Raw genomic sequence first — 26,984 nt, 5'->3', positions numbered from 1 at the left:
AAATTGAGACTTTTATTGATAACAATTTGCTCTTTGGTGATGAAAAAATAATATTGTGTTAAGATCCTAAAGTTTATTTCAAATCCTCAATGATGGATACCAAATGTTGCTATGGCAATTATCTCCTATGAGATTCATAAAGCCTGGACCTTGTCTATCTCAGTTCCCAGGGCGCCTCCAGATAGCGGGTACTCCATAAAGAACTGTTGGGTGGATGAGTGAATATTTAATACTGGGGATTCATTATCCTTCTGAGAATGAGGAGAAAACCTTTAAGAAATTAAATCTAGGGGTGCCTGGGTGGCTCAGTGGATTAAGCCTCTGCCTTTGGCTTGGGTTGTGATCTCAAGGTCCTGGGATTGAGCCCCACATCGGGCTCTCTGCTCAGCGGGGAGCCTGCTTCCCCCTCTCTGCCTGACTCTCTGTCTACTTGTGATCTCTCTCTCTCTGTGTCAAATAAATAAAACCTTTAGAAAAAAAAATTAAATCTAAATAACTTGGAAGGGACTTCAAGGGTAGAGGAGAGTATTCTGGGATCCATTCTATGCCTGACAAAAACAGCACTGACCATTCCTTGGTCTCAAACTAAGTCATCCTGAAAAATCCACTTATGTCCAATTGTTCTCTACTGAAAGGTCTTAGCCTGGGGCTGTCTACTCCAAGTAATTATTCATAAAATTGTTGTGATAAAACTCTAAGATAGGTGCTTCACTCTCCACTTTGTTCTGTCAGTGTGGACGTGATCTAAGGCAAGTGATCATTCTATAAACTGATGCAGGGTCTCTGTCTAAGCTGATTTTTCACCCCTATTATTCTCCCGTGAATTAATACGAATTTGGGAAAGTGATTTGAGGTAACTCTACAAAATAATTTGTTTTTAATAGATTACTCTGCGATTGAGCCAATGCTATTTTTCTCTCAATTAAGGTAACGGCCTCTCCTCCACTGAATTTTGCACTCAAGTATCTTTGCAGTTTATTTAAGACATTTGCATCTAGTCCAAATCATGGCATTGTTTCACATTAAACAGAAGCTGTAAACCTGATACGAAGCAATCTAAGTATAAAGGTCCTCCTGCATGTTAAACACACAAGTTGTAAGTAATCACATACCCAGAGAATCCAGAAATAGAAATACCTCCTTTAATCCATTTCATATGCCACTGTGTGGAGCTGTAAATGTACCAAATATACACATGATACAGATTTTGGTATTGTGTTAAACATAAATTCAGTTACTATTTATAAAATCGGAAGTTACAGTCCTAATGATTGATGTGTCCAAGTTCAAACAGTTTGCATAAGAATGATCATTAAAAGTATCAACACTATGGGGTGCCTGGGTGGCTCAGTGGTTTAAAGCGTCTTCCTTTGGCTCGAGTCATGATCCCTGGGTCCTGGGATTGAGCCCCACATCGGGCTCTCTACTCGGCAGGGAGCCTGCTTCCTTTCTCTCTGCCTGACTCTCTGTCTACTTGTGATCTCTGTCTATCAAATGAATAAATAAAATCTTAAAAAAAAAAAGTATCAACACTTTGGGGTGTCTGGGTGACTCAGTCGATTAAGCATCTACCTTTGGCTCAGGTCATGATCACAAGGTCCTGGGATCAAGTTCTGCATTGGGCTCCCCGCTCAGCGGGGGGTCTGCTTCTCCCTCTCCCCCACTCTGTGCAAGCTCTCTCTCAAACAAATAAAGAAAATATTTAAAATAAAATAAAATAAATAAAAGTATCAACATTTTCAGTAAATTTGATAAAGCTGGTTATGATTACACACACAACAGTTGGTGTTATCTAGAGACAGTATACATCATGATTTCTTTTCTTTTCTTTTTTTTTTTAAAAACAAGATTTTTTTGGAAAGATTTTATTTATTTACTTGAGAGAGAGACAGTGAGAGAGAGCATTAATGAGGAGAAGGTCAGAGAGAGAAGCAGACTCCCCATGGAGCTGGGAGCCTGATGTGGGACTCGATCCCAGGACTCCAGGATCATGACCTGGGCCGAAGGCAGTCGTCCAACCAACTGAGCCACCCAGGCGTCCCACATCATGATTTCTTAAACCAAGAAATTCTCACTTCCAACAGTTTTGGTTATGATAGCCAATAGACAGAGTTGTTACAAACAAAGGTGTGAGGGGAAAAAAGCAAGCCTGTGCCCCCTCCAATCGTGTTCCAAATCCCCCAATACTACCTTCTTTCTAATCTACATCAGCACGGATTTTAGACAGAACATTCTAGATAATAAGCAAAAGTCCACATGGTCAAGTCATTCTCACCTAACTTCACTGCCCTGCTCATAATAAAACAAAAGTTATTTATTTATGTATTCAAAGGAAGAGGCACGTCCTTGAGACAACCAGTGTGGTCATAGCATGATCGATGTCCAAGAGTTGGAGGAAGTTGAGCCAAAACTCATCTAAACAAGGCTGAAAGACAAACTCCAAGGAGAGGGAGGAAGCATTTGGAGACTACTAAGTGATAAAGGGGAGCATAAATCAGCTTGCCGCCCATCAGAGAACAGCTGGACTTGCCCTGACAAGCGTTGTTAGGTCAGTTCCTTGCTCCCATCTGTGCAGGCCTGGAGAGTCCATTTCCCTTGGCCACCGATTAGTCCAAGGGTCCGAGATAAGACTTGGAAGTTAGCAATTTAGCTTTACCACTTTGTGCCTTGGCAAAGCCTAGGTGCCTTTCCTTCTCAAGCCCCTGGTGCCCCACCTCATTAGAATACACTCTCGGAGTCCCTGGGCACAAAAACTGCTACTGACAAAATAGACGCTCAGTATACATCTTTCTTTACCTCCCGCTTTGCCATGGTCAAATTACTGACAAAAATGTGCTTTTATTTCTTCTGGAGTATTTTTGTTTGCACAGATACCAAATCCCGGAATCAACGGAATGAGACAAGAGGGAGGAATTTTAAGCATCAACGCTTGCCACTGTCTGCTGCATTTGCATAGGAGTCTTTTGGATTTGCTGAAACTTCAGCACACTCCGTGAGGGAGGAATTTTCATAGTGTTTTACACAGAATATGTCATTTCCCCCAACAATGCTGTGAGGTGATATATTAGCCCATTTGGGCTGCTATGACAAAAACAGACTGGGTGACTTAAACATTTATTTCTCACGGTTCTGGAGGCTGGTACCAGCAGATTCCGTGTCCGGTGAGAGCTCACGTCCCAGTTTACAGGTAACCATCTTCTTTCCATGTCCTGACAGGGTGGGAGGGCTGAGGGAGCTCTCTGGGGTCTCTTTTATTATTTATTTATTTTATTTTATTTATTTTAAATTAAATTAAATTTACTTATTTGACAGACAGAGATCATAAGCAGGCAGAGAGGCAGGCAGAGAGAGAGAGAGGAGGAAACAGGCTCCCTGCTGAGCAGAGAGACAGATGTGGGGCTCTATCCCAGGACCCTGGGATCACTATCCCAGCCTAAGGCAGAGGTTTTAACCCATTGAGCCACCCAGGCACCCCATGGGGTCTCTTTTATAAGGGCGCTCATCTCATCATGAGGGCTCCTCCCCATGACTTAGTCACCCCCCAACGGCCCCACCTCCACTTACCATCTGATTCGGGTTTAGGTTCAAGGTACGAATTCTGGGAGGACGCAAACATTCAGCCTAGAGCAGATAGATACTGACGTTAGCTTCATGATATAGGCTGACGAAAGTGAGCCTTTGGAGGGTGAGAACATTCCTGAAATCACACAGCAAGTAAGAAATGGAGCCAGGGCATCTGCTGTGGGACCCGTGCCTTACGCCTGTGCCATGTCCTGGGTGGGCTCTCCAGGTGAGGGAAAGGACTACACCAGCTGGTTAATCTCAACACTCATTCTTTTCAGGGACCCTGAGGCTGGTTACGGATTCCCCATCTAAGGCAGGTATAGTCTGCAAAATAATGACCTCCCAAAGATGGCCATACCCTAGCGTTCAGAACTTGTAAGTTGATCCCTTTCCATGGCCAAAGAAACTTTGCAGATGTGACCGAGGCAAAAGGAACTTTGCAGATGAGGACTGTTATGAACCTTAAAATCAGACTATTTTGGATTATCTGGGTGGGTTCAATTTAATCACATGAGACCTTAAAAACGGAAGTGGAAGACAGATGGATCAGAGAGATGAGACCAAAGAAAAAGGAACAGAAGTTTCAAGTATGAGAGGGATTCAACCCACTGCTGCAGGCTTTGAAAATGAGGAAGGAAATGGGGAACTCAGTCCTATACCCACAGGGACCTGAATTCTGCCAACAATCCCAAATGAATAAAAAAACCCTCATCTTCCCGAGCCTCTAAAAGGAATGCAACCTGTTAACGATAACTTGATTGAGTCCAGTTAGACTTGCGTCAGAGGTATGATGTAGTAGAGTTCTCTACTGCAAGATAATAAATTGTTGCTGTTTTAAGCCACCAAGCTTGTAGTAATTTGTTGCAGCAGCAACAGGAAACTAATAATTGGTCAGTTCCTTTATTCAAGTTAACTAAATTCCCATAAGGCCTAGACAGGAAGGGAAATGCACAAAATTGCCTCACTCTGGTCCTTCTCTTACATGCAAAGAAAAGCGAAAATGCATGAGGCAAATCTAGATTGTTCTCTGTGGTCAGAGAACAGTTCTCTGTCTGACCCATATTCCAGGGTCAGTGGACACAGTACTATTCCAGTATGGGTCTAAATGCCACGGTTTGTCCAGAGCTGGATTAACTGGTCTCAAACCTAGAGAAACAACCTCTCAGTGACTTCTTTTCTATCTGTCTCCTCTGCAGGGGCCATTTGACTCATGAAAGGGTGAATTAGAGCGCACTTTCATATCTGGTGAAAATCTCTAGATTTCTGTGCAATAGCCATGACATATGGCATTTGATTTCAGAATAAAATACTAAAATAAAATAAAAATACTTTGCTAAAGAAAAGGATATTCCCAGGTTCTCTTATTCTCAATTGTGAGCAGTCATTTTCTAAAATGCAACCTCCTGTTTGATCAATGGAGACCTCTAAAAAAAAATGCTTTGTCTATATTTTTAGTAGGAAAGGTTGAAGAATAAGACAATGAAAAATCAAAACATACCTTAAATGTATTCAATGCATTCCCTTAGCAATTGTTTCATTCCTTTGAATATTCCCTTAAGCTATAGTCAGCCTTTACATTTTTCTCTTGCTGCCTGGCAAATCTGTATCTCAAGTTTTGTTCACTTTGTCTTTCCCCTCCTTATTTCCGTCACAACACCTGCCATTAGCTTCCTCCAGCAGCTGGAGGGAGATGTGCCAACAGAGCTCTGTCTGCAGGGCCTGGGGGCCTCCTGGTGTAGCAGCTGGCTGCCTCCCTGGTATCTGGCTCCAACAAAAGCCAGGATCCCTTCCAAATGTGTGGGTTGGGGGGAGGGTAATAAAGAGACCATCTGGGAAATTATGCATATCTTCTTCCTAACATATATGACAGAACAGAAGTGTGTTCATGACTTCAAATAGTTAAGAAATTTTCTTAACCTGAAGAGACAGCTTATGGAGAGAAAAAAATGACCCGATCTCAGATCTTTGGCAGAGCTGTCTTCTGTAGCCCATGAAAGATATAGTAATAGCCTTTGCACCTTCTCAGGTTAGTCTGACTTCCTTCTTAGGAATTGCCAAAGTCAACTGGCTTCGGACCAGCCTTCTCCATGGCCTGCTAGACAGAGACCTGGTCTATCTGGTTCCCAGGTCTGGCAGCATCTGGCACAGAGGCTACGCTCTATAGATATGAGAGAAAAAATAATCTAGGACTTATGGCCAACGTCTCGTCCTCTGCACCTCTTTCTCATCTACAGAAGGGCCTAAGCTTTGCAGAGATGACTGGATGACCTAGAGGTCTCACACTCCCCAGATTGATGGTAATTTCTTAAAGGTAGGACTTATGTAATATTCTTCATCTCGATTTTAATATCTAGCTGTGCTTTTTTTTTTTTCTTTCTTGATTATTTAACACTTATTTTGCATTAGGAATTCTTCTGAAAACTTTGCAAATTATACTTTATTTTGTCATCATGACAACCCTGTGAAGTAGGTACTATTATTCCTATTTAATGGATGAGGCAACAGAAGCACAGAGAGCTTATGTAACTTGCCCAAAGTCACACAGCTAATGGTGTAGCTGAAATATCACCATCCAGGCTGGGTCCAGAGACAGGGCTCCACCTCCAATGCCTTACTGGGAGGCTCTGTTTTACTAGTATTAGGTAGAATGGTGAAGGAAGAAAAAAATTGGAACCTAAGTCGGGAGAAAATTGAGAAAGGAGCAGTATTTATTTTTAAAAAATCCAAATCAATAGTATGTTTCCAGATACTTTATGGATAGTTGATAGAATACTAATGTTAACACTATATGAAGCACAGTGATAAAAATCTAGGTTGATTTGAATACATAACTTAAAAGAATTTTGCTCATTGGCTAAAAATCCCTAAAAATATCAAGTTGTAAATCATCTGAAGTACTCAAAAATATGACCCCAATTTCCAGTTAAGTAATAATTACTGTATTCATTTAGTAGGTAATTATACAAACTTATAATGGCTAAAAAGTTCCAAACTCAGCTATTCTTGTAAGCAGTTATAAGAGTTTTCCAGGGCTGCTATAACAAAATACCACATAATGATTGGTTTAAATGATAGAAATTTACTGTCTCACAGTTCTGGATGTCGGAAGTGCAAGATAAAGGTGTCTGCAAGGTTGCTTTCTTCTGAAGGCTGTGAGGCCTTCTCTCCTTGGCATATAGACAATAGACTTCTCCCTTTGTGTCTCACATCTGTTCTTCTGTGTGTCTGTCTCTGTGTCCAAATTCATCCTTTTTTTTTTTTTTTTTTTGAGAGAAAGAGAACATGAGAGCAAGAGGGGAAGGGGCAGAGGGAGAAAGAGAGGGAGAATCTTTTTTTTTTTTTTTTTTTTTTTAAAGATTTTATTTGTTTATTTGACAGAGAGAGAGATTACAAGTAGGCAGAGAGGCAGGCAGAGAGAGAGAGGAGGAAGCAGGCTCCCTTCTGATCAGAGAGCCCGATGCGGGACTCGATCCCAGGACCCTGAGATCATGACCTGAGCCGAAGGCAGCGGCTTAACCCACTGAGCCACCCAGGTGCCCCTTTTTTTTTTTTTTTTTTTAAATAGATTTTAAAAGATTTATCTATTTGAGAGGGGGAAGGGCAAGGGATGGAGAAACTCAAGCAGACTTTGCATTGACCATGGAGCCCAATACAGGGCTCATCCCATGACCCTGAAATCATGACCTGAGCCTAAACCAAGATTCAGATGCTTTACCAACGGTGCCACCACCCAGGTGCCCCTAAAGAAAGAGAGAATCTTTTTTTTTTTTAAAGATTTTATTTATTTGACAGATTACAAGTAGGCAGAGAGAGAGAGAGGGGGAAGCAGGCTCCCCGCTGAGCAGAGAGCCCGATGCGGGGCTCGATCCCAGGACCCCGGGACCATGACCCGAGCTGAAGGCAGAGGCTTTAACCCACTGAGCCACCCAGGCGCCCCAAGAGAGAATCTTAAGAAGGTTCCACACCCAGCCTGATGCAGGGCTCAATCTCACAGTCATGACCTGAGCCAAAATCAAGAGTCAGATGCTGACTGAGCCACCAAGGAGCCTCCTTTTCATAAGGAAAGCAGTCATATTGGATTAGAGCTCATATAATCACCTCATTTTAACTTGATTGGCTTTGTAAACACCCTTTCTCCAAAAAGGTCACATACTGAGGTATGGAGGGTTAGGATTCCAACATATTGTTTTTGGGAAAGATACAATTCAACCCATATTGGCAATAAAGGGTAAGAGTCAGGGTCTGAATTCTAGCTTTGACACTTATTAATCATCAAAGTTTGCTATACCTGATTTTCTTCCCTTAAATGAGGATAAAACAGATAGTAACTGCCTTATGCTTTCATGAGGATTAAATGATTTAGTACATGTAGCACTTAGAGTACTGCTGTGTAGTACAATACATGTTACATATCCATTCATTCAAAAAATAGTTTCTGAAGACCTATTAAGTGCCAGGCACTATTCCAGGTGTTTGAGATACAGAAGTAAACAGATTAGGCAAAAATATCTATATTGGTGGAGCTTATAATGTAATGGGGAAAGAAAAACAATTTAAAAATTAGAACATACAGAGAACTACGAGCCAGTATCTCTGATGCAAAAAATCCTCACAAAGTATTAGCAAACTAAATACATTAAAAAAATAATAATTCACCACGATTAAGTGGGATTTATTCCCAAGATGCAAGGATAGTTCAATATTCACAAAACAAAATGATTCATCATGTTTGTGAGAAAAAATAAAAACCATATGATCCTTTCAAGAGCTGCAGGAAAAGCATTTGACAAAGTACAACATCTACTCATGATAAAAACTCTCAATAAAGTAGGTTTAGAAGAAACACACTTCAACATAATAAAGGCCATATATGAAAAAGACCACAGTAAACATCAGCCTTAATGGTGAAAAACTGAGAGCTTTCCCCCTAAGATCAGGAATAAGAGAAGGATATCCACTCTGACTACTTTTATTCAACACAGTACTGGAAGTCCTAGCCACAGCAATCAGACAAGAAAAAGGAATAAAAGGCATCCAGATTACTAATGAAGAAGTAAAATTTGCACTGTTTGCAGAAGACATGGCACTATATATAGGAAACCCCAAAGACTCTACCAAAAAACCTACTAGAACTGATAAATGAATTCAGTAAGGTTGCAGGATAGAAAACCAATGTATAGAAATCTGTTGCATTTCTTTTTTTAAATTTAATTAATTAATGTATAGTGTATTATAGATTATAGTCTCAGAGGTAGAGTTTAGTGATTCACCAATTGCATATAACACCCAGTGCTGATTACATCAAGTGCCTTCCTTACTGCCAATCACCAGTTAACCCACCCCCCCACCCTCCTCCCCTCCAGCAACCCTCAGTTTGTTTCTTTTTTTTTTTTTTAAAGATTTTATTTATTTATTTGACAGAGAGAGAGAGATCACAAGTAGGCAGAGAGGCAGGCAGAGAGAGAGGAGGAAGCAGGCTCACTGCTGAGCAGAAAGCCCGATGTAGGGCTCGATCCCAGGACCCTGAGATCATGACCTGAGCAGAAGGCAGAGGTTTAACCCACTGAGCCACCCAGGCACCCCAACCCTCAGTTTGTTTCTTAAAGTTAAGAGTCTCTTATGGTTTGTCTCCCACTCTGATTTCATCTTATTTTATTTTTCCCTCCCTTCCCCTATGATTCTGTTTTGTTTCTTAAATTCCACATGAGTGAAATCATATGATAATTATCTTCTCTGATTAAGTTATTTCACAAGCATAATAAATTCTAGCTTCATCCACATCATTGCAAATTATAAGATTTCATTTTTTGTTGGCTGGGTAATATTCCAATGTATGTATGTGTGTGTGTATGTATATATATATATATATATATATATATATATATATATATATATATATATATACCACATCTTCTTTATCCATTGATCTGCCAATGGCACCTGTGCTCTTTCCATTTCCATATTTTGGTTATTATGGACATTACTACTATAAACATTGGGTGCAGGTACCCCTTTAGATCACTAGGTTTGTATCCTTTGGGTAAATACCTAGTAGCGCAATTGCTGGATCATAAGGTAGCTCTATTTTTAAATTTTTATTTATTTTATTTAATTTTTTTTAAATTTTTTGAGCAACCTCCATACTGTTTCCCAGAGAGGCTATACCAGCTTGCATTCCCACCAGCAGTATAAGAGGGTTCTCCTTTCTCCACATCCTTGCCAACATCTGTTGTTTCCTTCAATATACAGAAATCTTTTGCATTTCTACACACTAACAATGAAGCAGTAGAAAGAGAAATTAAGAATACAATCCCATTGCTAATTGCACCAAAAATAATAATATATCTAGGAATAAACCTAACCAAGGAGATCAAAGACCTGTACTCTGAAAACTATAAAACACTGATGAATGAAGTTGATGACACAAAGAAATGGAAAGACATCCCATGCTCATGATGGGATGAAAAAATATTATTAAAATGTGCATACTACCCAAAGCAATCTACAGATTTAATGCAATCTTTATCAAATTAGCAACTGCATTTTTCACAGAACTAGAACAAATAATGCCAAAATTTGTATGGAACAATCAAAGACCCCTAATAGCCAAAGCAGTCTTTCATTTCATTTTATTTTATTTATTTGACAGAGAAAGACACAGCAAGAGGGAACACAAGCAGGGGAAGTGGGAGAGGGAGAAGCAGACTTCCCACAGAGCAGGAAGCCCTATGCAGGGCTTGATCCCAGGACTCTGGGATCATGACCTGAACCGAAGGCAGATGCTCAACAACTGAGCCATCCAGGTGCCCCAACCAAAGCAGTTTCAAAAAAGAAAAACAAAGCCAGAAGTACCACAATTCCAGATTTTAAGTAATACTACAAAGCAGTAGTAGTCAAACAGTATGGTTCTGGCACAAAAATAGATACACAGATCAATGGAACAGAATAGGAAGCCCCCAAATAAACCCATACTTATATGGTCAATTAATCCTCGACAAAGGAGGGAAGAATAGCCAATAGGAAAAAGACAATCTCTTCAACAAATGGTGCTGGGAAAACTGGTCAGCTATATGCAAAAGAATGAAACTACTTTCTTATACCACGCGCAAAAATGAGTTCCAAATGGATTAAAGACCTAAATGTGGGGCGCCTGGGTGGCTCAGTTGGTTGATCCACTGCCTTCGTCTCAGGTCATGATACTGGACTTCCAAGATCGAGTCCCGCATTGGGCTCCCAGCTCCTTGGGGAGTCTGCTTCTCCATCTGACCTTTTCCTCTCTCATGCTCTCTCTCACTCATTCTCTCTCAAATAAATAAATAAAATCTTAAAAAAAAAAAATAAAGACCTAAATGTGAGACCTGAAACTATAAAAATCATAGAAGAGGGGCCCCTGGGTGGCTCGGTGGGTTAAGCCTCTGCCTTCGGCCCAGATCATGATCTCAGGGTCCTGGGATCGAGCCTCACATGGGGCTCTCTGCTCAGCAGGGAGCCTGCTTCCTCTTCTCTCTCTGCCTGCCTCTCTGCCTACTTGTGATTTCTGTCAAATTTTGGGGTCCCTCAAAACTGGGTACCCCAATAATGGGTCTGTGATTAAAGGAGCAAGACTGATACAAAGCGAAGGTCAAGCAAAGCTTTATTTTGTGCCAAGCATCAGGAATCAGACCGACCATCAAACAAACCGGTCGGTGCCGCCCCTACAGAGAGGACGACCCCTCCGTGCTTTCCACACTAACTTTTATAGAGCATAGGCCACGTGGTTGGGCTTGGCCACACACAGGAAACTCCACAGTGATGCTAGGTGACCAACTGAATTGCAATTTATCCTATTTACCCTATCACACATTGGTCCCAAAGGGCGGGGGCCCATACTCCTTGGTAGCTAGGAGACAGTACCCGCAGTACTCGCCCTCACTGATTGAATACCTCCTCCTGGCCTGACCCACCCTTGTACTTGAACTTTGTTACCTGGGACCGGGTTCCCGGACTTGGCTTTTAAGTAAGTTCCCCTGGGGGTGGGGGAGAGTCAATTTAAGTTTTACAACAAAATGGCAGTTCAACCGGGGTGGGGCTGGTCTGGCTGAATAGGCCCTTACAAAATAAATAAATAAAATCTTTAAAAAAAAAATCATAGAAGAGAGTACCGGCAGTAACTTCTCCGACATTGGCCATAGCAATATTTTTCAATTGTCTCCTGAGGCAAGGGAAACAAAAGAAAGAATAAACTATTAAGACTACATTAGGATCGGGGCGCCTGGGTGGCTCAGTGGGTTAAGCCGCTGCCTTCGGCTCAGGTCATGATCTCAGGGTCCTGGGATCGAGCCCCGCGTCGGGCTCTCTGCTCAGCGGGGAGCCTGCTTCCTCCTCTCTCTCTGCCTGCCTGTCTGCCTGCTTGTGATCTCTCTCTGTCAAATAAATAAATAAAAAATCTTTAAAAAAAAAAAAAAGACTACATTAGGATAAAAGGCTTCTGCACAGCAAAGGAAACAACAAAACTGAAAGACTAAATGGGAGAAGATACTTGCAAATGACATATCCAATAAAGGGCTAGTATTCAAAATACACAAAGAACTTATACAACCCAACATAAAAAAAAAAAATCCAAATAATCCAATTTAAAAATGGGCAGAAGACAGACATTTCTCCAAAGAAGACATCCAGATGGCCAACAGACACATGAAAAGGTGCTCAACATCACTCATCATCAGGAAAATGCAAATCAAACCACAATGAGATACCACCTCATCCTGTCAGAGCATGGCTAAAATAAAAACCACAGAAACAATAAGTGTTGGCTAAGTTGGGGAAAAAAAGGAACCCTCTTGCCTTGTTGGTGGGAATGCAAACTGGTGCAGTCACTGCAGAAAACAGTATGGAGATTCCTCAGAAAAGGTTTAAACTACAATTGCCATGGGGTGCCTTGGTGGCTCAGTCTGTTAAGTGATTGACTCTTGATTTCCTCTAAGATCATGATCTCAGGATCCTGGGATCGAGCCCCATGTCTGGCTCCACACTCAGCCGGGAGTCTATTTAAGGATTCATTCTCTCTTTCTCCTTTTGCCCCTACTCCTGTTTGTGCTCTCTCTCTCTCTCAAATAAATAAATCAATCTTAAAAAAAAAAATTGACCATATGATCCAGTAATCACATCACTGGGCATTTATCCAAAACAACACAAAAGCACTAGTTCAACACCCCTGTGTTTACTGCAGCATTGTTTACAATAACCAAACTATGGAAGCGGCCTGAGTGTCCACTGATAGGTAAAGGGGTAAACCAGAGGTTTTACACACACACACACACACACACACACACACACACACACAGAGGAATATCATTCAGCCATAAAAATGAATGAAATCTTGCTGTGGGGCAACCAGATTGGGTGGGGGCCTGTGGCTCAGGCTGTGGAAGATTTCACCCCAGGCAGAACAAAGGAGAGGAAAGTTTACTGAACCGGCTGCAAAGGTGCTGTAGGCAAGACAGCAAAGGAGAGACTGCTATGAGATGGTGGTGAGGGGCTATAGTTATAGGGCAGGGTAAGGAAATATGGGAACCTACAGAGTTTTCTCTTTTTTGGTAATCTTAGGAACTGTGCCTGGTTAGGGCCTATGTTTTAATGAGCCTGTTTGCATCAGCTCACTGTGGTCTGTGAGGCCTTGGTCACTGTGGAAACTTCGGCCTTGCTCAAGCTACCGCTGCTCAAGCCTGTTGCCCCAAAGTGGCCTCTACACTTGCCATTTGCAACAACACGAATGGACCTAGAGAGCATAATGCTCAGTGAAGTAAGCCAGTCCAAGAAAGACAAATACTGTATGAATTCACTCAGATGTGGAATTTAAGAAATAAAACAAATGAACAAAGGGAAAAAACCAGACTCCTAACTGTAGGGAACAAACTGATGGTGACCAGAGGGGAAGTGGGTACAGAACAGGCAATGAGGATTAAAGAGTGCACTTTTCTTCTTCTTCGCCTCCCCCCTCCCTCCTCCCCCCTGCCTCCTCCCCCTCTTCTTCTTCTCTTCTTCTTCTTCTTTTTCTTTTAAGATTGATTGATTGATTTGAAAGAGAGAGAGAAAGAGCATGAGCAAGGGTGGGGGGCCAGAGCCACAGAGGCAGGGGCAGAGGAAGAGGGAGAAGACGACTCCCGCTGACCAGGGAGCCCGATGCAGGTGGATCCCAGGCTCCAGAGATCATGACCTGAGCTGGAGGCAGACGCTTAACTAAGCCACCAATGCACCCCAAGAGTGCCTGTACCTCGACAAGCACTGAGTCATCCAACCGTTGAATCACTACATTGTACACCTGAAGCTAATATAACACTGTATGTTAACTATACTGGAATTACAATAAATGAATAAAACAACATCATTTTTAAAAATACGCTGTTTTTTTTTTTTTTTTTAAAGCTGAACATATAGTATGTCACACATAATAAGTTCTACAGAGCAAAACAAAGCAAGACAGGCCAGAGAACATTGGGGATTACAATTCAGAATCGGTGAAGGCCCCACTGAGATGTCATTTGGGCAAAGACCTGAAAAGTGTGAAGAGAGAGTTAAGCAGTTACCTGGAGCTTTTCAGATACAGGAAGGTTCCGTATAGCAGTACTATTGACATTGAGGGCTGGACAGCTTTGTGGGAGGGCTGTCCTGTACATTGCAGGGTTCTTTAGCAGCTTCCCTACCACTACCTACTGGATGCTAGCAGCAACTGCTTCTCATTGTGACCATCTGTTTGACAACCAAAGATGTCTCCAGACATTGCCCTATGTCCTGTATGGGTCAAAATCCCTCCTCGCTGGGAACCCTGGAGATAGAAGGAGGATGAAAGGCCAGAGGCAAGAATGCATTCAGCTTGTTTGGGGCACAGCAAGGAGGCAGGCTGTAGATGAAATTGGAAGACAGAGGGATAAACCACATCACCTCTGACCAATGGAAAGCTACTGGATGGTGTGGAGCACATGGTTCAGAGCAAAATCCACAGTTTGACCCACATTTTAAAAAGATCCCACTGGGGGCGCCTGAGTGGCTCAGTGGGTTAAGCCGCTGCCTTCGGCTCGGGTCATGATCTCAGAGTCCTGGGATCGAGCCCCACATCGGGCTCTCTGCTCAGCAAGGAGCCTGCTTCCTCCTCTCTCTCTGTCTGCCTCTCTGCCTACTTGTCATCTCTCTCTGTCAAATAAATAAATAAATAAAAATTTAAAAAAAAAAAAAAAAAGATCCCACTGGCTGACACATTGAGAATTGACTGTAGGTGGAAAGACAGAAATGCACTGGGAGGCTATCACAATAATCTCATTAATTTTTTATTTGGTTTCATTTGTTCACTGATGTGGCTGGATGGTGGTGGGACTGCTGAGAAAACGAAGCTAAGACTTTCTAGGGAAGAAAAGAGAAAGGAGAATTAGCGTAAAAGGGAAAAGTTAGGAGTGGGCAAGGTAGGTGGTTTTTTTTTTTTTTTTTTTTTTTTTTTGTATTTTTGGTTTTTTTGGCTGAAGTGGAAGGCAGTGCTGCAGCACCAGGCCAGTTTGAAAGAGCAGAGTAGAGGGGTTGTGCGGGACAAAGAGGAAGCGCTGGGGCCCAGCTGGTGTGCGCGGGGGGGCGGGGGGGGCAGTGACGGCTTTGAAGCTTAAGCAATGAGGCAAACTCTACCCCAGTTGTGTAGATCATAGGAGTCACAAAGATAATAATTTCAAAAGGAGTTTCCTTAAATAGTGTGGTGGGAGATAACCACAGCCAAGGTTTAAGTAGAGGAAGACGTTCGGATGACAGCAAAGGGAGGCCCTGCCCGGAGTGTTGGATTTCCTCCTTCCGGGTAATTTTGCGGTAGGCAAGGACAAACTAGTCTCTGCCAGGGCGGGGGGTCGGGGAGGGCGGGTGGAAACGTTTCCAGATATCAATCAAATTCAACTCCATCACAAAAAGGTTTCAGTAGTGCAGCGCTTTCCCGGAACCCACGTACCCCCCCGCGGAGGGTCTGGGGAAGTCTCTTCAAGGGTCTTTGCACCAAGACTATTGGGGCAAAACTATGCTGAGTTCCAGCAACGAGGGGGAAAGCAGGCCCCCGACGAAGAGTTCTTTCGCAGTTGGTCGTACATTTCCGTTGCTAAACTTAAATGCCTTGGCAGGGTCAGCACAGCCGTACAGGCCCGTTCAAACCAGTCTCACTATGCGGCGGGTGGGAGCAATAGGGGCGCCGGCCTCTCCCTTACCACCTGCTTTTGTACCAGTGCGACCTGCGCGAGGCGCTCACTGGAGTCATCGCTCATCTCTACCTTCGGCGGAATTAGGCCGCTAGACGCGGGGTCCGGTCCCCCCGCCGGGAGCCGCTGCAGCTCCCGCCCCCACCTCTGACGTGCAGGACCGGCCCCGGGCCGGGTGTGGTGCCCGCTGCGGGGCAAGGCGGGGCGGGGAGGAGCGGGGCGAGGCGGGGGAGGGGGGGTGCCGCGCTGGGAGGGGGACGTGTCAACAAGCGCGGGTCCCGCCCGCCTCCCGCCTCCCGTCTCCCGCCCCGCCCGTCTCCCGCCCCCGCCCCAGTCACCGGGTTCTGCGGCCACCCGGCACTAGGAGCAGCCCGGGCGGCGGCGCGAAGGTTTTCGCCATGTCTGCGGCCATGAGACAGAGGTTCGACCGGTTTCTGCAGGAGAAGAACTGCATGACCGACCTTTTGGCCAAGCTCGAGGCCAAGACCGGCGTGAACCGGAGATACATCGCGCTCGGTGGGTGCGCGGTCGCCCGGGTGGCCGGGCCCCGGGAGCAGCCGCGGCACCAGCTGCTGGGGAAGCGAGCGGGAAGGGGGTTCGGAGGAGAGGGTGTGTGTGACAGATGGGGGCGAGGGCAATCTCGGGACCGATCTGGCCGTTCCGGCAGGCCGGGGGGCGGGAGACCCCGCGGGGGCGCCAGGACCGGGGCGGGGGCGGGGGGATGGCGGGTGTTCGGGGCGCGGGGAGGACCGGCGCTGACGTGTCTGTCCCGGCAGCAGAGCGCCCAGTCCTAGGGGCCGCGCGCGGACTTGGCGCCGCGTGGTGGGGGCGTCTTGCGGGCGGGCGCCCGGGCATGGTCCCGCCAGGCTCTCGACGGAGCTCTGCGCCGAGCAGGGTGTCCCCCGGGACGCGAGGGGTCGCGGGCGGGCGGGGGGAGTCGGGGCCTCTCCAGACCCTCTGTGGATCGCGGTTCCCTAGGCCGGTGAGCTGCACGGCGGGGGACCGCTGCGGGAGGGGGGCAGTGGGAACGGCGCGAAGGTAGGGGCTGTCCCCAGGCGGACTGCGAAGCCGGGGAAAGGCCCCGGCCCAGCCTTACGGCGGTTTTGTTTTTCTCGATCGCCCGCACTAGGCCGAGCCTCGCGGTGTGGGCGGGGGCTGTCCGGCTTAACGCCTCCTGTGCCAGGGGACCCATTTCTCTTCTCGTGTCTCCAGGTGTCATCGGGCTGGTGGCTTTGTACCTGGTGTTCGGTTATGGAGCCTCTCTCCTCTGCAACTTGATAGGATTTGGCTACCCAGCCTATGTCTCGTAAGTGGCTCCCCCTGCAATCCTCCCTACCTCCCCTTCCCTCCCCATCCCCCAACCAGGGCTGTCCTAGTTAGTACACATCCCCATTTTCCTGCGAGAGCGGTCAGTGCCTAGAAGGTAGAAGGTGCTTAAGGACACACATTTTAGAGCCTTAACTTGATGCCCCAGCTTCTGATGACTAGCTGAAATGCTTATTTCATCGGATTATGCTGGCTGGGCGGGTCCCTTGTAATACATGCGCGCCGATGGAAAGTGCTACAACGAAGTCATCCTGCCTTTACTGCTAGGGAGATCTCTGCTGGGTACAGAGAGCTGATCCCTTCTCCTTAATAATTACTTTAATGTGTATTTCACTTTATACTTACATGTCTGAGAGTAAAACCCCATCAAATGAGACTTCCCCTAATTCAGAATTAACCGTTAATTCAGAACCTGGGGAGAATTTTGCCTTCTTGAGTTTGAAAAGACTAGCCACTTACTAAAGGCAAATGGAGAACACTTACCCTAGTGTATAAACAGAAACAATCTTAAAAAAAAAAAAGCAACAAAAGATTTTATTTATTTGAGAGAGAGAAAGGTAGAGATAGCACCAGAAAGCGCGAGTGGGGAGGAGAGGGGGGAGAAGGCTCCCTACAGGGAGCCCAGTGGACTAGGGGCTCCATCCAAGGGTCCAGGATCATGACCTGAGCCCAAGGCAGATGCTTAACCGACTGAGCCACCTGGTGCCCCCAACCTTGTAAGATGCATCCCTAATGGGACACCGGGGAGGCTCAGTTGGTTAAACATCTGCCTTGGGCTCAGGTCATGATCCCAGGGTCTTGGGATGGAGTCCCAGATCAGGCTCCTTGCTCAGCGAGGAGCCTGCTGCTTTCTCTGCTTGCCTCTACCTCTGCCTGCTGCTCCCCCTGCTTGTGCTCTCTCTGACAAATAAATAAAATCTTCCCCCCTCTCAAAAAAAAAAAAAAGATGCATCCCTAATATAGCTCCTTGGTTATATAAATGACTCATTTATGTAATTAAACTTAAAAATGAATCTTAGCAGATTAGGATCTGAATTTTTTCCTATTTGAGGTTTTCACTCTGCAGTATTTATTTTGAAAATATTCTACAATTTCATGTTTTCATTCATTCAAATCAGAATTTTTGCCACATGTAAATTGTTCTAGTCTGTAGCTCTACCCAAGAAAGCTGGTAGGTCTTACTTTCATTGAATTGGTCTCTGCAAATTTTCTCACCAATAAAGGAGGAATAACTTTTCAGCTGGGAGGCTAACACACAGATAACCCATGTATTACATCCTGTGTCTATTACAGACCAAGCTAGAATTTAGTATTTGGCCAGAAAGGAGGAAACATGTAGATGTGAGTTCTGATTTGAGCAGTTAAATTGAAGTTATTGTATTCTCCTAGTGCAGAATCCATTGGAATCACTCCATAAAGTCTGACGACGTTAGGCTCCTACTTGCTTATGAGTTTGGAGTTCTTATCTTCATGTTGAGAAAAGCATTTACCATCTTCCAGCATTACTTGTTTAAGTACCATCCAGGTTACATGTGTATACCAAAGAAGGGCAAACCAGGAAAACTGGTTTGGCTTTCAGGTCACTGCAAAAGGGGCAGGAAGAGTGGTTTTTCATAAAATGTAATCGACTGATAATACAGTGTGTATGGAAAGTTTGGAGGCAACACAAATTCAAAGTGGCTTGTGTGACGCGTCTGTGCTCTCAGACAGTAAAAGTACATTCCTTTACTTTTCTTCTGATTGTGTAGTCCGCTTGCAAGAGTTCCTTTAATAAAAGTTTAGGAAAAAAAGAGCTTGAAGCATGATTCAGGTTCGTGGTTTAGAGGTTGTTGATCCCATTTTTAACAAATCCGGGGTTGCACTTGAATAACTGCCTTGCTGCTTGAGTAATTTTGAACCAAAAGGAATATGGATATTTGGAAATACTGAGCAACATAAAACCCTTTTCCATGTCAGTACTGTTTGGCACATAACCCTGTGAGAAACATAACCTTCTCTGTTAGTGTGATGAGGTCATTGGTGTGGGCTTTCGTCAAGTAAAAGTCTGTTCCTAGGTTAGGTATGTAGATCCAGGTGTGGGCGGAAGCTGATGTGACTACAGGCAGAACTCCGGTATGTTTCTCCTTGACCTGAAGTGGATTAATCGTAGCAGGAATCTCTTTTTAAGTCCAATTTTAAAGCAAGTCAGTTTCAGTTTTTTTTCTTTTTAATCACTTTTTTGTAGTCATTCTTTCATTCTCTGCATAGTCAACTGAATAGTATTGGCTCTTTTTACTTCCCAGGAAGCTAAATGCTCCTGTCTATTGCTCAGAATTCTGTGAAATGATAGAGATGTTCATATTTCTAAGTGGGTTAGGTACATGGGTTTTACCTGTTTTAGAATTATTCCATTCACCAAGTATGTATACTTTATTTTCTAGTTGAATATTCTGAGGCAAAGGGACATTTGTAGTATGCCATACTAGGAGCTGGAAAAGTGCTAAAAATCTAATAAAGGGAATTTAACGATTGCAGCAAAAATTCAGGAAATGATGAGTCTCTCTAGAGTGGTATTTATTCACAGGATGCTTCCTTTTGATAGGCCCAACTCTTTCACCTTTAAATTAAAGAGAACATTCTATGACCATACGGGAATTAAGTGAAGGTTGCTTTCTGTGGCATTTGGACTTCTCTCTAAAACAGTGGTTTTCAGCCTTGGATGCCCATCGGAGTTACTTGAAGGAGTTTTCAAAAATCCTAACACTTGGGCCCTACCTCCAGAGATTCTAGTATAACTGGTATGGGGTGCAGCCTGGGCTTGGCGGGGGGGTCCTAGGCTCCTTGATCTTTTACAGCCTGTAAAGGAGTCCAGTGTCAACCCATGTTTTGGGCCCCCGCTGTGGAGCAGCAGCAGGAACCGTGCTTGTTAACACTCGATGGGCTGCAAGAGAGGGGAAAATGGCCTGCTGACCCTGGGACCCTACCTGACCTCTGCTGTGTCAAGGTGACATGGGACTGTGAGCACGGTATAAAGCAAACAGACCCCCAGTGAGTAACGTTGAGGCAGTCAGCGTTAGAGGTTCGTCTGATCAAGTTTGTTCATTGCTTAACCGGTGTCATTGTGTGATTGTCAGAAATCGTTGAAAATGGTATTGTTAGTGGCACATGAGTCCGTTTTACTTAAAATGTGACCTGTGATCCCCTTCTTTTTAATTGTTCTCTTGTGTCTTACAATTCTCCCTGTGCTCCCCAGCCAGAGTTCTTCTAAAGAGTGTGGGTTCCTCTGTTTAGCAAGAATTGAATCCAGCCACACTCCAGGCCCAGTGGTAGCAGCCCAGTAGCTGCTCTGGGGACTGGGTGGACATGCTATCCGTTCTCTGTGAGGGCGCAGTCTGTCAAGGTAGACCGCGGTGAATAGTCCATGCTGACCGAGGGTAGGAGGTAAGCAGTGAAGAAAATAGACAGGGAGCTGGGGTAGGGAATAGCAGGAAACCCCCCCACCCCATACATATATTTCTCTGAGAGTCTGTTTGACTTAAGGCTTGCAAAAGTGCCAGGTGAGCCAAGAGCAGAGCCTGGCAGAGGTGCCACAGGTTCCAGGAGCTGGGCGTTGGAAGCCTGGAGTGAGGTGAGGGAGCCCAAGAGCGGTGCAGGTGCCATGACCCAGGGCCCGTGGCCAGAGGGTCAGGGTGCATCGATTCCAGGTGGTTGAAGGAAGTTTGCAGGTTTTCTGATTGTCTTGGATGGTTTTTAAATAGAAATAGGGAGTAACATGATATGTTGTAGATTTAAGGTCATTGTGGCTGCAGTGATCCTGGAAGGGAGTGGCCATCCTGCCCAGCTCTTGCCGGTCTCAGCCTTTCTCAGCATCTGCTCTGGTTCCTGCCAGTTCCTCTCCTCTTCGTCCGTCTCAGGGAGGCCCACACCACATAATGGTCAGCACGGGGCTTAGAGGCCGCAGGGCACAGAAGTCAAGTTTGGAAACACTCCCATGGCTTCCGGGCTTGTCTTAGGACTCACTCCTGGGAAAACTGTGGGTGGGAGCCCAGGGTACCTGGCTTCGGGTCAGGGGTGGGGTGTTGGAACCCAGACGGCTGGAGGCCTGGCCTCCATTCATGGAGGGGCAGTTAGGGCCTTAAGAGGTCCCCGTTCCTCCTGGTTACTCTTGTTTTCTGGTACACCATTTCCCTTCGGGAGCAGGGCCTTTGGTCTTTTTTTCTAGGATTCCAGACTTTTTAGCCATCATGCACAGGCAACTTGAAATCGAATTCCAGCCTTCTCATTGTCAAGAGCTGTTGACAGAATTGCTGTCATCTCTTGACTTCTTCACTCTGTTCCTGGGAGGAGAAGGCAGGTCACTGCTCTGGGTGAGCCTCTGTTACTGAAGTAGGCCTACCCCCATGCCACCCCATTGTTTTGCCGAGGTGTAATTCTAGCCTTTGTAAAGTCCAGTTCAATGTTTGGTATGTTCGTAAAGTTGTGCATGTATCACCACTTTCTCATTCCAACACATTTCCATCACCTCCCAAAAGAAACTGGATCCATTAGCAGTTACTCCCTGTTTGTCCTATGCCCCAGTCTCCAGAAACCACTTACTACTTTCTGTCTCTATGGATTGGGCCTATTCTGGACATTTTGTAACCTGGGGATCCTACAACATGGGGCCTTTTTTTCCTGGTGCAGCCCAGCTTCCAGGAGCATTGCACAAATCAGAGTCTTTCCAAGAGACGCCCCTGGAGCACGTGCTGTGTGTGCCCTCCTATACTGAGTCCATTGCCAGAGACCTGAGGCAGCCCTCACTGGGGTCCTCGAGTGGGTGCCAGTCTTGGCCCTGCTTCTTTGGTCAAATGGAAGTATGAGGGCAAGTTTGATGACTTTATTTTCTAATTTTATTTTTGCCCCACAGAGAAAGAAAAGGAGGAAAGTTGGCTTTTTATCCCATTAGTGACTTTTTAAAAATTCTACAAAAATGTCTATTAGTTTTTCTTTTTATTTCAAAATTTTCATAAAGATAAGGCTACCACCTTCCTGGGACTGTCAGAGCTGCGCCATAGAGATCAAGCATATAATCTAATTCCTTTAGTTTTCAAATGGTCCAGGTACAGAGAGGTAGAGTGTGTGTCCCAAGGTCACCCAGAGAGGCCAGACCTGGTCTGGAACTCTGTTACTACACAGGAACGCGATGGTGCAGTTAGGCATATTTTAGTACCAGGCTCTAAAAGATTAACTAGGAATCCAGCGTTTTGGTGACTAGATTCAGTCTAATGTTTGGCAACGCTTTTGCAGTCTCATGCCCACTCGAGTGATGTGTCATTTTATCTTCGGGTCCTTCCTTGCCAACCCATTTTAAACTGTGCCACCGAGACAGAGGAGGTTATTGCTTTTAGCAGTTTGCATGGCTGAATACCTATGTGGCCCTGCAATTAATAGACACTTACATACCCTAGTTCAGTGCTTTACAAATGTGGCTCGTGTAATCCTCATGGCACCCCAATGGCATAAGCCCTATGATTGCTCCCATTTTGCAGATGAGGAAACAGAGGAAGGAGTAACTTGATTGGGATGGGAAAATGTCTTTAAACCCAGGGAGCCTGGCTGCCTTGCTTGGTAGAGCATAAGGCTCTTCACCTTGGGGTTATGAGTTCAAGCCCCAGACTGGTATTAGAGCTTACTTTTAAAACAAATAAATAGGGACACCTGGGTGGCTCAGTCAGGTCCTGGGATCGAGCCCCATCCCAGGCTCCCTGCTTAGCATGGAGTGTGCATTTTTCTCTCCCTCTTCCCCTCCCTTTGTGATCTCTCTCTTTCTCCCTTTCACGCTCTCAAATAAATAAAAATTAAAATAAAATAAATAAATCAACCAACCAAACAACACGGGGGCTCTGGTTCCAAAGTCCATGTTTCTAACTGGACTGTTAAACTTTTCTCCGTGTGGCTCTTGGGCTGTCTTGGATACAAGCCATACCCAGGCAGAGATGAAGGGTGAACTGTTGATGTGAACTTTTTCGTTTCTTGGTCTGACCCTGTCAATACGTTGTCTTTATGCGGTGCATTTTTTTCTCTCAAGTAGGGCACTGCCCTCCCAAATCATATACCTGTACACACACACACACACACACACACACACGCATTTGCAGTGTTTTGTGAACGTGAGTTAGAACGTATTACTAACAGGTTCTGTTGCTTGTTACCTAGCGTTGATTTACAAGAGCACCTACATGACCAGCTGTTTGCAGGGACCTCAGTGCAAGCCCTTCCCAGGAGGGCACCCGGAACTGGATTTCCTGGGGCAGTGCAGCCTTGCCTTTAGTTTTGTAGCAGGAGGCAAAGAATCTCAAGGAGAGGATGTTTGGGGATGATGCCTGTGAGGTCAAATTGGAAAGGGGACAGTGAGGGGGAAAATTGGGAAGAGACACTGTCAGGTAACTACAAGAACTGTACTACAACTATCCCCAAGTAAAAGCACCAGCATTTTCTTAGTTAATAATTCACAGCAGACAAAGTGCGGGAGCCTAGGTTACAAAGGACTGGAATCTCCTCATTTAAAATCTGCAGTGGCAGACTCCTAAATGCAGGTTTGGGACCCAAAGGAGACTTTGGAGAATGTGGTCCTGGTGTGACCATCATTTAAGCACCACTTTGTTTTGAAAAAGTTGGTCATCTGAAGCAAAGTCCCAAATGGGGTTGGAGGGTGTGGATTTGTGGTTCTCAGACTCTTAGGAAGGGGCGTGTGTGTTTGTGCCTGCGCACGTGTGTGTGTGTGTGTGTGTGTGTGTGTGTGTGTTTCCAGAACTTGTAATTCTGTTTTTTAATCCTTTTTGTAATGGATGCGAATTTGGAAGTGGATACATTTTCTACTAAGCTGCTTGTGTTCCTGTTTCACTAGCTTTTCCAAACTCTACTGCTGGGAGCCCTGGGCTGGCCTGCTTAGGCACCCAGGGGCACGGCTCACGCTGACGTCTCTGGGTGGTGGGCAGCGTGTGCAGTGTTCTGGGCGACTGCGCTTGGGTCAGGAAGGGGCATCCTGTAAATTTTGCCTCGAGCATTCGTTTTACGTTTGTCGCCTTTTTATTGCCTGCGTTTTCACTTAGTATCACTGCTAATATTGCTGAACTATTTTAAGATGGAGTTGTAGAGAAAACTAGAAAAAGTGATAAAATGTCCTTGTAACAGCATGTCACTATTTTTGTAGGTAATTAGACCGGCATTTGGGTTAGTTTCTTCTCCCCCCGCCCTTGCCTGTGCCATAGAGAAAAGAAAGGCTTAAGGAGCAAGTAAGACGAAGGAGTTAAATGACTTACTCATGATCTACGGTCTGGGCTCTAAAGCAGATGTGGGGAGAGATCCTATTCTTAATTCTCTGTTCTAGAATGTTCCCTATGAATTTTAATGATTTGTTTTTCTTTCCTGTGTATGAGAGCCCTACAGATGTAGTTTATCTGTCCTTCTGCCCCATCTTGGAGTTCTTCTCTTCTTCAGGACTGACTTTAAACGAGTATTCCTCATCTCCTACAATATTTTCCAACAACTCGAGATACATATGGGAGATTTTAAGGTGTCTTGTGGCTGTTGACGGCATTACCAATGAATTAGGTTTGAGAAACAATGAGTTAATACAAAAGTTGAGAAACCTTTTCAAAGATTGTCATTCAGTGGCTTTTTGTAGCCGCTGAAGTAGGAGTGGGGCCCTGTAGAAACCTCTTCGGACGTTCGTCTGTCGCTTGCACACTCTTCTGGTTCCTGGAAGCAGAGCTTATCGGCTGGTCTCAGTCACACAGCCGCTATATATAGCCTGCAGCTTCTGGTAGTCGGACCAGGTGATCTGGGAAAGGGATCACTTACACGTCAGAGGTAACTCCAGGCTGCCATGTGCCTATCTTGATGTGGCCTTCTCCTGTCTGAGAAACGTCGGGTTAGATTGTTCTTGTCCAGGTTGGGAGGGTACTTGAGCTGATGTTCAACTTGATCATTCTGTATCTGACACGGATACTGTATTTACACAACCATCAAGTTTTATAGACAGACATTGTTCTGGTGGAATCCTCATCTGCTGTGTTATTGCTTCAGACATACATTTTTTTTTTTAAACGATCAAAGAGTTTAAGGCATTCAGTTTTGATTTATAAACTGTTACAGGTACCTGGGTGACTCTGTCGGTTAAGCACGTGAATCTTGATCTCAGCTCAGGTATTAATCTCAGGACCATGGATTTGAGCCCCGTGGTAGGCTCCACTCTGGGTGTGGAGCCTCTTAAAAAATTTTTTTTTCAGCTAGTTTAGGTCCCAGAGATGAAGCTGCTGGGGTGAGTGCTGTCTTTTATAGATTTGGGAACTACTGGACCTGGATCATGGCTCTGCTGGGGCAAAGCCAGTGTAGGTGGAGGGATGTCTGAGTTCTCTGGCCTGCACACTTCAACATTCCTCATGTTTTATATTTGACTGTGACTGAATTTTCCATTTTGCATTAAAAAACCAAATAGTAGACAGTTGGTTAAAAAAAAAAAAGATCATCATAATTAACATCAAAATGTATGACTACAAAATGTTGGCTTTTGTTTTAATATTTGGTCTCCATTAGAGATGTTTCATAGACTCATCTTAAAATGTATTTGCCTGTGAAGTTAGCTTATGTATTTCACCAAGTCAGGCGCTTTTGTATATTCAACAGTATATTAAAGAGTAAAGGAGCATGGTATTTTTTTTCACTGTTCTTGTATAGTCACCTTAGAAGATACACTATGTATCTTTCTAAGTGTTTTCTATGTATTTAGGAGGTATATCCAGCTAGTTATTTCATATCTTTTTTCCTTTCTTTTTTTTTTTTTTTTTTTGAATGGGTAGAAGGGCTGGGCACGATATAAATGGTAAGTAAGCAAATGGCTTCTTTTACCGTGCTGGATTCTCTCTGTTGCTTCGAGAGGACAGCTGCTCTGCGGTGGAAAACAAGGGGAACTCTGTGCCCATAGCTTCTTACCTTCTTTTTTTCCATGAAGAAGAAAAATCTTTATCAGCATGGAAACAAACTAGTGTATATGTCTTAAAATATGTCATTTTTCCCCCCTTCTAATTTGATGCACTGTATTAGTCAAGATTCACGATGGCATTCTCCTAAACCTTTAATAAAGTATAGGAGAACCATTTTGGGCTCCCAGGAGTCCCTACATCTCACTCTTCGATACATACGGCGGAAGTAGTCCTACGTGTAGTGGGTGCTGGGGGTGGTCATGCTATGTGTCTTCTCTGTCAGAGAAAGGATTGTAAACATTATGGTCTGTAGTCTTGAGATTCAAGCTTCAGACAGTCTGCCTTGAATTCTGGAATATTTGCTATTAAATAAGATTTACCACATTCAAAATAAAGCACATGAATTCCCGGCAGATTTCTTTCTGTTCTTTACCAACAGAGTGTCTCAAAGCTGTTTATTGTTACAGGGTTTTTTAATTAATTGTTTTTTTTCTCCTTGATTCACTGTTTGGTAAAATTCTATGGGTGGATACAGCCGGTTTTAGTAGTAAAGGCAGTGCTTTGAAGAAATGTCTTACTTAATTTTATGTTATTTGCCTAATTTGAATTGTAGCGACCAAGTTCTGCACGAATCAAAAACACTACAGGTGGTTCATACTTGGCTTTCTTTGGTGTGAGTCATCAGAAGCGTATGTGTGTATGGATCTGCTAGTTCCTAGCTCTCTTAACCCTTGGGCAGCTAGCTTAACTTTGATAAAACCCAATTTTCTTATACGTAATAGGGGTGGATAGTGTATGTCAACCGCTTAGCACAGAATCTATCAATCAGTACGTGCTTAATTAAGGGTGGTTACTTTTATTAACCTACAGAGAAGAAAACTGACTTGGTCATGGTTGTGATTATCTCTAGATCATTGTGCTTTTAAATGATTCAGGGAAAACCTCCTTAGTG

The 26,984-nt window shown here is 44.4% G+C and overlaps 1 protein-coding gene across 1 annotated transcript in view; it reads left to right on the top strand.

Annotated features, from left to right (window-relative positions):
* Nucleotides 1-16,021: 16,021 nt before the first annotated feature.
* The window catches only part of REEP5 (receptor accessory protein 5), a 36,470-nt gene continuing 25,507 nt past the window's right edge, over nt 16,022-26,984 (top strand). Inside the window, exons 1-2 of the mRNA XM_059175670.1 lie at nt 16,022-16,280; nt 16,977-17,070. Coding sequence (XP_059031653.1) covers nt 16,163-16,280; nt 16,977-17,070 — 212 coding nt within the window. The 5' untranslated portion in view covers nt 16,022-16,162. The remainder of the gene's footprint in view (nt 16,281-16,976; nt 17,071-26,984) is intronic.

The sequence above is a fragment of the Mustela lutreola genome, chromosome 5, assembly GCF_030435805.1.
Source record: "Mustela lutreola isolate mMusLut2 chromosome 5, mMusLut2.pri, whole genome shotgun sequence".
NCBI lineage: Eukaryota > Metazoa > Chordata > Mammalia > Carnivora > Mustelidae > Mustela > Mustela lutreola.
Note: the sequence above shows the minus strand (reverse complement) of the source record. Positions and strands in the feature narration are given on the sequence as shown.